Below are 15,757 nucleotides of genomic sequence, written 5' to 3'. Positions count from 1 at the left end.
CACCATGCTCATTTCCTTTGAAAATAATAGGAACACAGAAAAACATTACCTAGCTTATCTGGGTAGCTATCTAGCTGGCTACCTAACTAGCTATCTAACTGGCTACCTAGCTAGCTATCTATTTACTATCCATTTGCTGTCTATTAGTTATCTAGCTAGCTGGCTATCTAGCTCGCAATCTATTAGCTAGCTTTCTATCTATCGAGTAATTCCAGGTTGAGTGAACGCTGGCGCATGTGGCTGCCGCTGCTCTCCCACAGACATAAAAATCATGTGACTGTAAAGTGACCTTGAGAGTTCTGAATGGCGCTTATAAATGAAATGCATGATTATTATTTTCTGATAGCTCAGCCTTAAATAGGAAGAAATTGGGCTTGGTTTCTTGTGTTCGACATTGATCTGGATAATAAAAATGTCATATTTATCATACAGACGCTCCCCCTACTTACGAACATTCAAGTTACGAACAACGGTACACACGAACATTTTTGTAGTCACATATGTAGTATTCTCTCCAGTCGTACCTGTACATATCTTTATAGAGCATATATTTTATTAAATGTTTATTTTTAAGTACAAACAAACACAGGTTACTGATACAAGCCTTAGGCATACGTATATAAACCTTAAACACATTTATATAATATATATTATACATACATTCTAGACAAAATATAGCACTGAAGCAACTGACGAACAAATTCACCTTACGAACAACCGTTCGGAAGGTATCTCGCGCGTAAGTTGGGGAGCGTCTGTAATTTGTGTGTCGCTTCATTGTCAACATGTTTAGACATTACTTTAAGAATGAATATTTTGGTCATGACAGCAGTTTTCTTTCTAAGAGATTATCACATTGAGCAAGTAAAATCAAACAGAATTTGAAAATTGGGATCCTTCCTGCATTGCCATAGCGACAGATGCCAAACAGCATCGACTGTACAGGCAGTGGATAACTACCATATTTCGGACATTAGACAAAGTCCACCCTCTCCCAGGGGGACAAAGGAGCTTCATTGTTCCGAATTTAAGCCCAAAAGCATCTTAATAAAGAGGAAGTAAGTGTTCACGTTAACATATAAACACCACAGACAGTTCATTATGAGCAGTCGCCGCACGGAAAAAGACAGTCAGTGCGGGGAGTCAAAAGGGCAGAGCTGGGGTGCTCATAGCTGAAAAGAGAGCATTGAATAACAATATTTTAGTAATACACGTGTGATGATGAAACACCGGCAGCTGCTTCCGCTGTCCAGAGAGCAACATTGTGAGACTCTGAAGAAGGTCCGCTTGGAAAGTTAAAAAAAAAGGAGCCCCCAAGAACATTTCTAGGGATTCACACAAAATCGGGTGGGGTACAGTGATACCTTGGCTTACGAACTTAATTGGTTCCCAGACAGAGTGTGTAAGGCGAAGTGTGTATGCCAAAAATTAATTTCCCATAGGAAACCATTAAAATGAGAATAATCCGTTGCCAGGTCCCCATAAAACATAATTTTCTACTTTCGATTTTTCTAAGCCTTAAAACTACACAAAATATACCTTATTTTATGTATAATAAATTTGCTATGGTATAATAATTAAAGAAATAAACTGTGCTGTATAATAAAGTCATTTTATTTACCTTTGTGATGGTCGTTGATGGCTTGATGGAATGGAGTGGCCGGTTTCCTCAGCATTAAACACTTGAGGAGGAACGTAGCCTTCTTTCACCATCTTCAGGAATGATCCCTTATAGGTGCTTTCTCTGCAATAATTTTACTTTGTTCCTCATCAATTGTGTTCTGTTTAGCTGGGTTGATAGCTTTTTGCATCAAGTGTACAGATGTCTTGTGCGGGTTGTTCGTGGAGCCTGATTGATGGGATATTTTAACCTTGCAGTCTACACTCTGCCTTTGAACTATCAAAGTTAAAAGTCTCTCACTGTCGTCTGCCTGTCTCTTTAATGTTTAACCCCCCCCCCCATTACTGCTGCGTTCTTGACCAATCACAAGGCTTTAACCGAAGACTGGGGGCAGGGAATAGAGGACAAAAACAGTCGGCTGCCATTTTGTTGTTCGAAGAACCGGCTCGTTTGCGAACGACACATCACTCATTGAGGCAGCTCCGTTTACGAAAAAAGTTCGTATGCCAAGGTAAAATTATCATGAATGTAACGTTCGTAAATCGAAAAGTTCGTAAGCCAAGGGGTTCGTAAACCGAGTTATCACTGTATTATGTAAATCAAGATGGACGAAAACTATTGCAGGAACCAAGCCCTTTCGAAATCAATTTAATTAAAAACAATCTATCAATAAATGAATTGCCATTCAGTCCAAGCGCGAGACTGACCTGTGCGGATGAGCGGTGGTAGGCAGAGTAGTGGAGTGGCGCCGGGATGGTAGTATCGTGGCTAAGCCCTGGGTATTGGCTTTGGATGGCGTGAGGATGCTGGTTGGCGTAGCTTCCGTAGTTGTAGCTTCCCGTGTATCTGAAAAAGCAGGCATGCATTTTCAACACGCTCGTCAAAGAGGTGTGAAGAGAAAATATACTTGTCCAGCTCAATAACTGCTATAGTGTCACTGCCATTTTTGTCGTGATGTTCAAATATATAGCGAGGATAACGACATTGTCCCCTCTAGAAGTCCAAAATAACGCACGAGTAGGCAGCCGTCAGCAAGTGCTCTCACGAGCCTTGCTTTTTTTTGTGTTATTTATTTATTTATTGTCACTTTGTGTTATTGTGCGTCATGTGGTACAAATACAGATTGTTTGTCAGTGTTTTTGGTCACAATATTCATCAAGGAGGACACTGTGTTAAGCGGTTGCGCCTTTTTAAGGAGCACGAATATGCCAACACTGTTTTTGGGAGGAATGCCAGTGCCATTTGACTGTCATCATTCGGGCGATTTGTGCTTTTTTGTGCCTGTAATGGGCAGCATTTTCACAACCCCGCTTTGTTCATGTGGAACCGCCGCTGCTTGGAATTGAAGCGGATTTACTTGTTACAGGAGTTATCAGACAATCTCTTTTCGTCAATGGGTGCTACAGCTTTGTGTTTGCCTTCAACATTTAGCTTGTAGCTGATGTGTACATTTCACCATGACGTTCCTGATCCACTGGTGAGAAGGAACCTTTGATCCTCTACTCTTTCATCTAGAACTGCTTCATACACCAAATGTAAAATGTAAATTTCTTCACTGCGAGACTAATAAACTAATCCAATCCAATCTAGAGCACTCTCAATGTATGCTACAATGCAACTCAAAAAATAGTGAAAAATCCACGATCACCTGAAAAGAAAAAAATCCTACAAGGCATTGCACTGATACAGAAATTAATTAACCAATTACCACTAAGTGTTGGAGACTGATTGTCTTATTGTAATGGCTCCATTTTATTTTTTATTTTTATTTCCCTCAAGTAGCGCCATATATTTTTGGCACAGCACCCAATGTGAAGCCTGTTTCGTGCTTCGGACTATACCGTGACTGTAAAGTGTACTTGAAAGTTTTGAGAGGTGCTTAGAAATCAGAATCAGAAAACCTTTATTCGTCCCACAATTGGGAAATTTACAGTCCACAGCAGCAATTTGAAAGGGGGTGGGGTGGCGGGGTGAAAGGATAGAAGAGGAGTTCACATGGCTTTTAGCAGACACGCAAACATTGCATTGTGCACCACGACGAAAAACGACAACTGGAGCAAAATCTTCAGCAAGGGAAATTTTATCATAAATTAAGCAAGCGAGCATTTGTGGTAGGTACTTCCTTCATTTAAAAAATCCTTTATAATTCGCAACAATATTATTATTATTTTTTGCGATTAGTCGTCTTATTGTGTTTCAAATTGTGAAAAATGGGGCAGGCAACTTTATGGTCGGGCAGGCAACTTTTCAGAGTTGTCTGCCCTGGTGTCCGCTAACTTTTTGTCATGAGTTTCAGACACTGTTATTACCCATGATCCTCTCTGTGGGCGTAAGCAGGCAACCGATGGGCGGAGGAGGGCGGCGGCGGTGGCGGCGGCGTGGTGCCAGCGGCGCTGCTGCTTCTCATGCAGGACAGCTGCTGGCCGGCGTCAGGTGCGCAACCTCCTGCTGTTGTCACTGTGTATGTAAGGGACCACGTATATGACTGAACGGCGCCTGCCAGACACATACACAGACGTGGCAAAAGTACTCACACTCTGAACTTAAGTCCAAGTACAAATACTTGTGTCGCAAAATAAAAGTACAAGTGATGTTTTAACTCGTGTACTTGAGTAACAGTCAAACAAATAAAAAGCACAGATTCTGAAATGAGTACAAAATTTAAAAAAGTAATTTCGCCAAATCAGACTTGGATAACTTTGTACAATGAAGAAAAAATTATAATGAATAAAACGTTTGACCTCTCTGACCTGTGCTGGACGGATACTCAGGTGACGCGTCGGCTGCGGGCGAGGACGATGACATGGCAGCGGAGTGGACGGGCGAATAGGCACTCGGCGACGGCGAGGAGGTGGCGGTTATTCCCGTCAGCGTGAACCCTTCGTCTTGCTCTGTGGGAAAGGACATGAACATATAATAATAATAATAATAATAATAATAATTATTATTATTATTATTATTATTATTATATAATAGTAGTCATAGTAGTCATAATGGTAATATTAATAATTGTAATAATAATAATAATAATAATAATAATAATAAAAGAAGTCCACCCTCTCCCAAAAAAAAAAAAGAAAAAAAGAAGAAAAAGAAGAAAAGAAAAAGAAAACGATAAAAGAAAAAAAGAAAAAATTAACAAAAGAAAAAACAAAAAAAGGGGAAAAAATAAATAAAGAAAAAAAGAAAAAGAAAAAGAAAAAGAAAAAGAAAAAGAAAAAGAAAAAGAAAAAGAAAAAGTACTACTACTACTTCTCCTACTACTACTACTAATAATAATAATACTAATTGTAACAATAGTAATAATGGTAATAATAATAGTAATAATAATAAAAGAAGTCCACCCTCTCCCAAAAAAAGAAAATGATAAAGAAAAAGAAAAAAAGACAAAGAAAAAAAGAAAAAAAGAAAAAAAGAAAAAAGAAAAAAAGAAAAAAAAAAAAGAAAAAAGAAAAAAAGAAAGACAAAGAAACAGAAGAATAAGAAAACGAAAAAGAAAAAAGAAAAAAAAGAAAAAAGGAAAACGAAAAAGAAAAAGGTAAATAAAATGACTTTATTACACATTACAGTTTATTTCTCTCATTACATTGCAATACCACATTTATTATAAATGAAATAAAGTATATTTTGTGTAGTTTCAAGGCTTTTTTACGAGAAAATTATGTTTTATGGGGACCTGTGAACGGATTATTCTCATTTTAATGGTTTCTGATAGGAAATATATGTTTGGAAGACCAAAATTTGCCTTACACACACTTTCTGGGGACCAATTAAGTTTGTAAGCTGAGGTATCACTGTAATTATTTCATCTTTATATTTGTGATTCTGACTATCCTCCCCAAATGTGTCCTCAATACTCCATCGTACGATCAAATACGGATGGTCGTTCATATCCGTTTTCGGATTGCATTGTTGCCCTTACCTGTGCCGCCTTCTCCCTTCATGGCCCTCATGAGGTCATTAGCCCTCTCCTGGCAGTGCAGCGACTCCAACAGGTAGAGAACGTAGTCGTCAAACATGAGATGGATCAAGTGGAAGGAGCCTGTGAAACAAGTTCACGTTGTTGTCACCATAGAAACGATGAGCATTAGCATGTCCCCCCCCCCCCCTCCTCCGTGCTGTGACATATTAGGGAAGGAAAGTAACTCCTGGACTGAGTTCACAATCACTTCTATTGCAGACAGTGACCCATGTGACATTTTGGCTTATTGATATTTATATTGCTAATTTACGACATAATATCCTTACATTATATCATGTTTAGTGAATGACTTGAAACACCACCCTGATTTTTCCATAATCCGGGCCAGTGCCAGAAATAGTTCCATGCTGACCTCCGGATGACGGTGGGTGGGTGGGTGTGAGCACCACAATGGTATCATTGTGCACGTGTGACTGCATGATAAACACTTGCTGACTATTCAAGCAAGTCCGGGGCAATCCTGAGCTGTCATAAAAGAGAAACACATGAGTAAACACATCGGGGGAAGCGGCGATTTGTGTGTGTGCGGTGGTTTGGTAAGTGTGGGGGTGGGGGGGGCGTTTGTTAATTAGCTGTTTGTGCACATAAAGCGGCTTTACGGAAACATGGCAGCCAGCTGTGTCTTTGATATTCAAATGTCCGGTCAAAGAACGGCCAAGGGAAGGAGAGGTCATTTTCCTTATTCATTTTACTGCACCTCAATTACCCAAGCCACGCTCACTTCACCTGCACACCAATTGGCTCAAGATTTATCTGCCGACTATCCTCTCATTGTCAGTGAATAACAGATTGCTACACTTCCTTCGCTTTAAAGGACAACCGACGCCTCCGGAGAAGTTGTGTCCATAATTTGTAAAATGACTTCAAATGACTTCTAATGAACGTATTTCACAAAGATTCCACGGCAGATAGCTATATTTTACGTTTTAAGACTCGCGCTGAATATTCAGGAAGGACGATGCTTAACGTGACGTCACATCTGGAACACCCCTGACCGAGAAAGTGACACACAATGCATTTTGGGTACTTTGTTTGGTCTGAAAACTTGTTGATCTGCGTCGTTGGAGAAATTAGAAGGAAAAAACATCAATAACCCGATGGTGAATCGTTGTGTGTTGCACCAAGACTACTATTTGATACTAGTTGACACAAATTCCCAGCAGACAAATCAGCACATTTCCAATGGAGCTTGGCCGCCATTTTGTGCATTTTCTGAGACGCTACATTGGAGTCCTGACGGCTCAAATTGATACGGGAGGACTTCTTTAATCGATTGCAAACATTTATGCTTTCCTCTTCAGAACTATTTGAATCATGTTCATAACTGGATGAGTAACAAGAAAGCATCTTCTCCGAATCTGAAGCCATTGTTTTGATTCGAGAGCAAGGCAAGACGTCCTGGCGTGACGTCACAAACAAGGGGGCGGGACCTTCTGAAACACGGCATTTCCGGGGTCATTTTGAAGTAGTTTTGGGACACTAACTCATTTTTATTAGTGTTTTGCATTTGACGAAAAATATCAGCCTGCGTGTTTTGGGTATTTTAGATGCTATAAAACGTTTTTTTGATGTCAGTTAGGAAACAAAAAAAATGGTGTCGGTTGTCCTTTAAATACAGGGTTTGAGTACTGTGAGTAATAACGACAGCTCACCAAAACTGGGGGCGCTGTGGAGCGTCATATCACGAATAACTCTGGTCCCAAAGCAGGACCACATCAACAGGAACTGTTGAGCCATCTTCTTCAAGCAGCCGGGCCTCTTCCCAGAAACCTAAGAAAGAGAGGGAGACCATTTCCATGAGAAAGGTGGGGGAGCCTGAGGATGCCGGTATTAACACAGCCTGTGTTTGGGGGGGCTTAAACCTCCGGGACCAGAAAACATGTCAACAAGTCAACTATTTAATTTGCCCCTTGGGACACGCCTTCCTATTGAACTATTGTCTGACCGGGCCGAGGCGTTGCCGGGGCGACCGCATTTTACAAGGCTATATCGGGCATTTAATGGTCGCAAATTGGAAGCGTGTAGACATCATTAACAGGGAGGATTGCTGTGAGAGTGAGGGACCAGCAAGTTCAGGGCTGCAGGTGTCTTTTTAAAGGCCCAAAGGCATTGCAAATACTTTTTTTTTGGATCAAGTATACATGCAGTGATGTACAGTGATACCTCGGCTTACGAACGCATTAGCAAACAAACCTTTCACCTTACGAACGTTAAAGTCGCGAGAATATAATCTTGGCATATGAACTATTTTTCGGGAAATACACGGAGCGCCACAATGAGTGATGTGTCGTTCTTGGTTTTTGGAGCTCCTGAAATGGCAGCCGGCTTTTTTCCCCTCTATTCCCCGCCCCCAGTCTTCGGTTAAAGCTGCACGTGATTGGTCAAGATCCGTGGCAGAGGAGGGAGGGGACACACTGACACACGCAGCAGTGAGCAGGGGGAGGACTTACAGAACACAGAAACACACACACACACACACACACACACACACACACACACACACACACACACACACGAAAATGAGACGACAGACAAAAAAAAAAAAAAAAAGTGAAATGGTGAGAAAATGGATAGAAAACACAGTGAAATTTTGACTCGTTTTAAATTTATTGATAGTTCAAAGGCAGAGTGTAGAGTGCAAGGTTAAAATATCCCATCAATCAGGCTCCACAAATAATCCGCACAAGCCATCTGTACAATTTGAAGAGAACATACAAGCTATGAATGAAGTTTCTAGTGTGTCTGCCTGCATCTGTTGCTGTTGCAATATATAACTTGTAAGATGTACAACTCAGAGCTCCTTGAGACACTTTATGCAAAAAGCTATCCATTCCATCAAGCCATCAACGACCATCACAAAGGTAAATAAAACGACTTCATTATACAGTAGTTTATTTATTTAATTACAATACCATAGCACATTTATTATACATAAAATAAGGTATATTGTGTGTAGTTTTAAGGCTTATTTAGTTGAAAATCATGTTTTATGGGGACCTGGGAGCAGATTATTCTCATTTTAATGATTTACTACGGGAAATTAATGTTTGGAATACACACTTTTGGCCTTACACACACTTTCTGGGAACTAATTAAGTTTGTAAACCAAGGTATCACTGTATATAAAGCTGTCCAGTTGGCGGGAATATGCAGTGAGAAAGTTCCACCTGTGTTTCAGTTGTCAGATGCTTCTCAAACAAAACATTATCTGCCTTCTTGTGTGATTGGCAGGTGACAATTCCGTTGTGCACGGCGCAACAAAGATGCTCCCCAACATACGAACGAGATACGTTTCGAACGGTACTGAATCTCTCTCACACACGCATTTGTACGCACACGTAAAAAAAAAGGATGTCTGTGTTACCTTGATGACACAGCGATCCACCATGGAATCGAGCCAATCAATGTAGGCCTCAATGGGCGATTGCTCCTCCAAGAGGCGATCAAACTCCTGGTACACTGAGACAAAAGGACAGCCAGTGGTTTTTATTCACGATTTGTTGTTTATTATAAATTAATTTAGACTTCCTATGGCTTGCATTGGTGTCACAATTTGGTCCATTTTATTTATTATAGATGGATATTAACAAGAGATGCAACCAATGGATTTTTATATATTAAAAAATCTAGCACATAACATGTCATAATAATAATTATTATTATCGTCATCATCATCATCATAAGAGGAATCATAAGAAGAATAAGAAGAGGAGTAAGAATAAGAACAATAAGAATAAGAACAATAAGAAGAAGAAGAAGAAGAAGAAGAAGAAGAAGAAGAAGAAGAAGAAAAAAGAAGAACAAGAACAAGAAGAACAAGAAGAAGAACAAGATGAAGAAGAGGAAGAAAAACAAGAAGAGGAATAATAATAAGAAGAAGAATGAGAAGAACAAGAAGAAAAAAAAGAAGAACAAGAAGAAGAGGAAGAAAAACAAGAAGAGGAATAAGATGAATAATAATAAGAAGAAGAATGAGAAGAACAAGAAGAACAAGAAGAAGAAGAGGAATAAGAAGAGAATTAATAATATTCATCATTGTTATCATAAGAAGAATAAGAAGAAGAATAAGAAGAAGTAGAAGAACAAGAAGAACAAGAAGAACAAGAAGAAGAACAAGAAGAACAAGAAGAACAAGACGAACAAGAAGAAGAAGAAGAAGAAGAAGAAGAAAAACAATAATAATAATAAGAAGAGGAATAATAATAAGAATAAGACGAAGAATGAGAAGAAGAAAAATAAGAAGAATGAGAAGAACAAGAACAAGAAGAACAAAGAGTAGAAGAACAAGAAGAACAAGAACAAGAACAAAAAAAAACAAGAACAAGAACACAAATAAGAGGAATAAGAAGAGGAATAATAATAAGAAGAAGAATGAGAAGAAGAAAAATAAGACAAAGAAGAAGAATGAGAGGAAGAACAAGAACAAGAAGAAGTTCAACAGTGGGGAAATTTGCACATTCCCCCACAGATTTTCAAATTTAATAATAATAACAATAATAATAATAATAATAATAATAATAATAATAATAAGAAGAAGAAGAAGAATCATAATAATCATAATGATCAGAATCAATCAGAAATCCTTTAATAATTCCACAGTAGGGACATTTGCAAATGTTCCCACAAATGTTCAAATTTAATAGTAATAATAATAATAATAATAATAATAATAATAATAATAATAATAATAATAATAAATAATAATACTTATGAATTAAATGTTAAATGAAGCAACATGTGAAATTTTGTTGTCAAACGTACTAGCTATAAATATCAACAGAGGCTAAAATCCATACTGCGCAAGCCTTTATAAACTTACAAAAAAAATGAAATATCTAAAAAAATCTCTATCTAAAAAGGTTTTAGAAAAAAAACATCACATTGTTTTTAACTCATTCACTCCCAGACGTGCAAAAATGTGTCCACTCCAGTGCCAGGATTTTTGTTATTGTCACTGGAATTACACGACCCACAGAATATAGACATTTAGGACAACATAAACATTCAATTCAGCAAAAGAAACCATAGACATTCTTCTTTCATCAAAAAAAAAAGAGTTAAATTCCTAAATTATATGGGTCTGGAGTTATATGAGCTTAAAATGAGGGCAGCTGTCCAAAATACAATGGCTTGCACTGGACTTACAGTGGATGATGAGCTGCCGGTGCTCCTCCTGCGAGTCCTCCATGGTGTACAGTGTCTGCTTGGTGATGCTGTTCAGGTCCACATTCCTCCAGTCCTCCAGCATTTGGAAGGTGATGTCGGCGCTATTTATCACGGTGCGCGATGCCTGCAGACAGCCACACGGACACTACCGGTATCAGCGCATATCGTTTATGTGAGAGCCAGCGTTGTGTTAGGTAATACAAACCTGACACAGATGGTTTAGGGACGTTTGCCGCTTGAGGATTTGCGAGAATCTCCGAGACACTGAATAGATAAGTGAATACCTCAGGGGGAGTTTGACATATTTCCATTCCAAAATTTTAGATGTGGTAGGAACTCAGACATATTTCATGACATTATTTCAACAGATAGATTACAATGGATGTAACCGAAAGGCCAGCCCGCTAGCTAGCATTAATTGTCAATGATTTTAGCAGTGTCTGAAACTCGTGACAAAAAGTTAGCGAACACCAGGGCGGACAATTCTGAAAAGTTGCCTGCCCCATTTTTCACATCCTGAAACACAATAAGACGACTAATCGCGAAAAAAACCATTGTTGCGAAGTATAAAGGATTTTTTTTTTTAATTAAGGAAGTATCTACCACAAATGCTCCCTTGCTTAATTTATGGTAAACATCCCTTGTTGAAGATTTTGCCCCTCTTGGCGTTTGTCGTCATGGTGCATAATGCAATGTTTGCGTTGCATTGTCTGCTAAAAGCCACGTGGACCGCTCTTTCTAAGCACCTTACAAAACTCTTAAGTACACTTTACAGTCACGGTATAGTCCGAAGCACGAAACAGGCTTCTGATTGGCTGCCGTGCCGAGTATGCAAATTGCCAAACGAACGTTCGTGCCGAGTATGCAAATTGCCAAATCAGAAGCCGGTTTCGTGCTTCGGACTACACTGTGACTGTAATGTGTACTTGAAAGTTTTGAAAGGCGCTTCGAAAGAGTCGTCCACGTGGCTTGTAGTGGTTTGCTTTCGAAATAAATGTGAAAAAAAAAATCGTTTTTTTTTTCTTAAAGAAGTTGTCGGCCACGTTTTGAAAGTTGTATGCCCGACGTAAAAGTTGACTTTAGCCTAACATTGATCCATGCATTCACAGGGCACAAAGCCACAAATAATAATAATAATAATTATAATAATAATAATAATAATAATACATTTTATTTCAAGTGCCTTTCAAAGCTCTCAAGGACACTTTACAGTCACAGACAAGCATAAATAAAATACAATTATAAATAGAAACAAGAGATAAAGCTACGCTCACCCTCACACCTTGAGGGCAATTTGGAGTGTTCAATCAGCCTGCTATGCATGTCTTTGGGATGTGGGAGGAAACTGGAGTACCCGCAGAAAACCCACACAGACACGGGGAGAACATGCAAACTCCACAAAGGGAAACCGGACCGGGTCTTGAACTCACGAGATCTAACTGTGAGCTTAACGGGCTAACCACGAGTTCCCACAGGACGTTCTATTACGAACAAACATTCGCAGTTGGTCTACTTACACTCAAATTTGATGTTCCCCAGGTTCTCCGGGAGGTCGTGAAGAGCGATTTTGAGCCACTCTTCTAATTGTTTGGCAAATTTCCGGATTACTTGTGTCAAACTGTGTCAAGGATAGACAGAAAAGGGAATTTAATTTATGAAAAAGACTAGATGCGCCAGATGAGTACCACATCTGTAGCAATCAGACAATAATTAATGTAGCAGTAGGATGTGGACAAATTTAAGTGAAACAAATTACTTGAAATGATTTGGTTTAAAACTAGTTGAAATAGGTTTGATCATTGAAAAGTTGAACTCTGAAGATGGAGGACACTGATTCGCCGTGGCGTCCCCCGAAGGGAAAAGCTGAAAGGAAAAGAAGAAGCTAGCCAAACGTTCTGTAATTCATATACAGTGATACCTCAACTTACGAACACTTTAGCTCATGAAATTTTCGCCTTATGAACATTAAATTTGCGAGCATATAGTCTTGGCTGACGAACTAGTTTTTGGCAAACGAATCAAACCACACAGCACCACGGTGGCTGGCGGACTAGTTTTCGGCGGATGAACACCAAACCACACGATTCAACAGCGCAACGGTGGCTGGCGGACTACTTTTCCATACCCCCTTTGAGTGCATACGTGGTTTGTTATTGAGTGGAGTACTTTTGCTATTATGGGACCGAAAAAGACCTCACCACAGGCTAGTGTTAAGCCTAAAAAGACATTCAAGAAAATTACTGTCGAGCAGAAGAAGGAGATCATCGGAAAACACGAACGAGGTGTGCGTTTGTGTGACTTAGCGTCCCTGTCCCCGTATGCTAAGTCGACCGTTGCTACGTGTGGCTAAGGCTGTTTCTGTGTTGTCTAAGCAACGGTCTCAGGCAATAGAAGGGGTTGAAACACCTCAGTTGATTTGGATTAACGAAAATCAGCCTAGCGGGGGCTATTATCGCTGAGAACGCATGGCAACTTCACTCGGATATCATCAAGAGGCAACTACATCAACGACCATAACAACCTGGAAGTTCGTTCATCCATTGACAATTACTATCACAAAGGTAAATAAAATGACTTTATTATACATTATAGTTTATTTCTAAGTTACAATACTATAGCACATTTATTATACATAAAATAAGGTATATTTTGTGTAGTTTTAAGGCTTATTTACCAGGAAATTATTTTTAATGGGGACCTGGGAACGGATTATTCTCATTTTTAATGGTTTCTTATGGGAAATAAATGTTCGGCAGACGAACTTTTCACCTGACACACACTTTCTAGGAACCAATTAAGTTCGTAAACTGAGGTATCACTATACAGTGATCCCCGCTACTTTGTACTTTGTATTTTTTTTACTTATCGCGGTTTCAGTGCAGTGCAGATTTTCTTTTCAGTCAAAACAAAACGTGTGTGTATGCCTGGGGGGAAGTGTTCGCGCTTGCGCAAGAGAGAAAGATATATATATATATATATATATATATATATATATATTGGGTTTGAATGAAAAAAGCAGCATGTCTCGGGAAGAAAAGGATCAAAGCAGCACTTGTCTTGGCACATCCTTAATTTCTAAACAAACACATTAGCTGTGAGAAAGGCAAAGCAGCTGGAGGCTAATGCAGGCTACACTGTCACAGCTGCATAAAGACAATGCTAAAGAATCTTAATGACTGTATAACGTTTTTTAATTAAACATTAAAGTAGTTTTGTGTACTTCTATAGTCTTTGTCTGAAATATATTAAGTATAAATACTGTTTACATATTTTAATCACAAACGATTGCTCACAAATTCCCCGGGGAAGGGGGTGGGAGGGGGGGATCAGAGGTGAGGTGTGGGGGTGTCCCCACTTTGCGGATTTTCACATATCGTAGGGGGTTCTGGTCCCCATTAACCACGGGGAATCGCTGTATTTATTGTTTATGTGTAATGAGCCAAAAAAATATTCTATTTGTTTATAGAATTAATCCGCCATTTTAATGGTTTACAGTGATACCTTGGCTTACGAACTTAATTGGTTCCAAAACAGTGTGTAAGGTGAAAAGTGTGTATGCCAAAAATTAATTTTCCATAGGAAACCATTAAAATGAGAATAATCCATTCCAAGGTCCCCATAAAAGATAATTTTCTACTTTCTAATTTTCTAAGCCTTAAAACTACAGAAAATATACCTTATTTTATGTATAATAAATGTGCTATGGTATTATAGTTAAAGAAATAAACCGTACTGTATAATGAAGTTGTTTTAGTTACCTTTGTGATGGTTGTTGATGGCTTGATGGAATGGAGTGGCCACTTTCATCAGCATTAAACACTTGATGAGGAACGTAACCTTCTTACACCATCTTGAGAAATGATCCCTTGTAGGTGCTTTCTCTGCAATAATTGTATCTAATTCCCAACCCTGTTTAGCTGGGTTGATAGCTTTTTGTATCAGGTGTACAGATGGGCTGTGTAAGTTGTTTGTGGAGCCTGATTGATGGGATATTTTAACCTTGCAGTCTACAGTCTGCCTTTGAACTATCAAAGTTGAAACTCTCTCACTGTCCTCTGCCTGTCTCTTTAATGTTTAAACCACCTCCCCTCACTGCTGCGTTCTTGACCAATCACGTGGCTTCAACCGAAGACTGGGGGCGGGGAATAGAGGACAAAAAAAAGTCGCCAGCCATTTTCTTTTTGGAGAACGGCTTCACTCTCTCTCTATCTGTAACCCCCCACCCCCTCACTGCTGCGTCCAATCATGTGGCTTTAACTGACGACTGGGGGCGGGGTAAACCGAGGTATCACTGTATTTCGCAATTGGCAAAGCCTCAAAAAATGCATATTGGTCAGGCCCTCGAATGTCATGGTAAGTTTCCCCGCGACGTCAAGCGTCATTAAAAAAAAAAAAAAAAAAAAAATCATGCTTTCGGATACATTTGAGCAAGTGTACCTAATGTTATGTCCGGTGGGCGTATACAGCATCAGTCTCCCGCTCACCTGTCAGGTAACGCTTGGAGGACGGTGGGCATGAGTACCCCGGAAATGGCCTTGTAGAGGATGGAGTCGCACACACCGACGATGTTCACTACGGTTGGTGAGCTGAGCACGGGGAGCATGTGAGGAGGCATGCCTTGCCAAAAGTGCAGCAGGAAGCTTTGGACCTATACACACATGCACACGCACGCGCGGTCATCTTCAAAAAGAACATAAAGAAGTCCAAGATGGCGCCCGAGTAGGCAACCTTCAGTAAGTGCTCTCACGAGCCTTGTTTTTTTTGTCTTTTCTTTCGTCTCTTTGAGTTGTTGTGCGTCGTGTGGAACGGATACGGATTCTTTTTTAGCATTTTTGGCCACGACATTCATCAAGGAGGAGACTGCTGAGCGGTTGCGCCTTTTAAGCAGCATGAATATGCCAGCACTGTTTTTGATTGGGAGGAATGTTGGTGCCATTTGACTCTCATCATTGGACAGTTCTGGCGCCTGTAATGGGCAGCATCTTCAC

General features: G+C 39.6%; 1 protein-coding gene across 2 annotated transcripts in view; it reads right to left on the bottom strand.

Annotated features, from left to right (window-relative positions):
• rfx4 (regulatory factor X, 4) overlaps positions 1 to 15,757 on the bottom strand; it is a 43,023-nt gene that overhangs the window by 3,386 nt on the left and 23,880 nt on the right. Inside the window, exons 8-17 of one of the 2 annotated variants that reach the window (XM_088996052.1) lie at positions 15,254 to 15,417; positions 12,287 to 12,387; positions 10,975 to 11,033; positions 10,749 to 10,893; positions 8,968 to 9,062; positions 7,256 to 7,373; positions 5,544 to 5,663; positions 4,372 to 4,512; positions 3,931 to 4,117; positions 2,329 to 2,467 (exon numbers count right to left, since the gene is read on the bottom strand). In XM_088996052.1, the coding sequence (XP_088852178.1) occupies positions 2,329 to 2,467; positions 3,931 to 4,117; positions 4,372 to 4,512; positions 5,544 to 5,663; positions 7,256 to 7,373; positions 8,968 to 9,062; positions 10,749 to 10,893; positions 10,975 to 11,033; positions 12,287 to 12,387; positions 15,254 to 15,417 (1,269 nt within the window). The remainder of the gene's footprint in view (positions 1 to 2,328; positions 2,468 to 3,930; positions 4,118 to 4,371; positions 4,513 to 5,543; positions 5,664 to 7,255; positions 7,374 to 8,967; positions 9,063 to 10,748; positions 10,894 to 10,974; positions 11,034 to 12,286; positions 12,388 to 15,253; positions 15,418 to 15,757) is intronic. The other variant, XM_088996053.1, reaches the window with a different exon arrangement.

This window comes from Hippocampus bargibanti, linkage group LG05, assembly GCF_051943395.1.
Source record: "Hippocampus bargibanti isolate YZ-2025 linkage group LG05, ASM5194339v1, whole genome shotgun sequence".
NCBI lineage: Eukaryota > Metazoa > Chordata > Actinopteri > Syngnathiformes > Syngnathidae > Hippocampus > Hippocampus bargibanti.
Note: the sequence above shows the minus strand (reverse complement) of the source record. Positions and strands in the feature narration are given on the sequence as shown.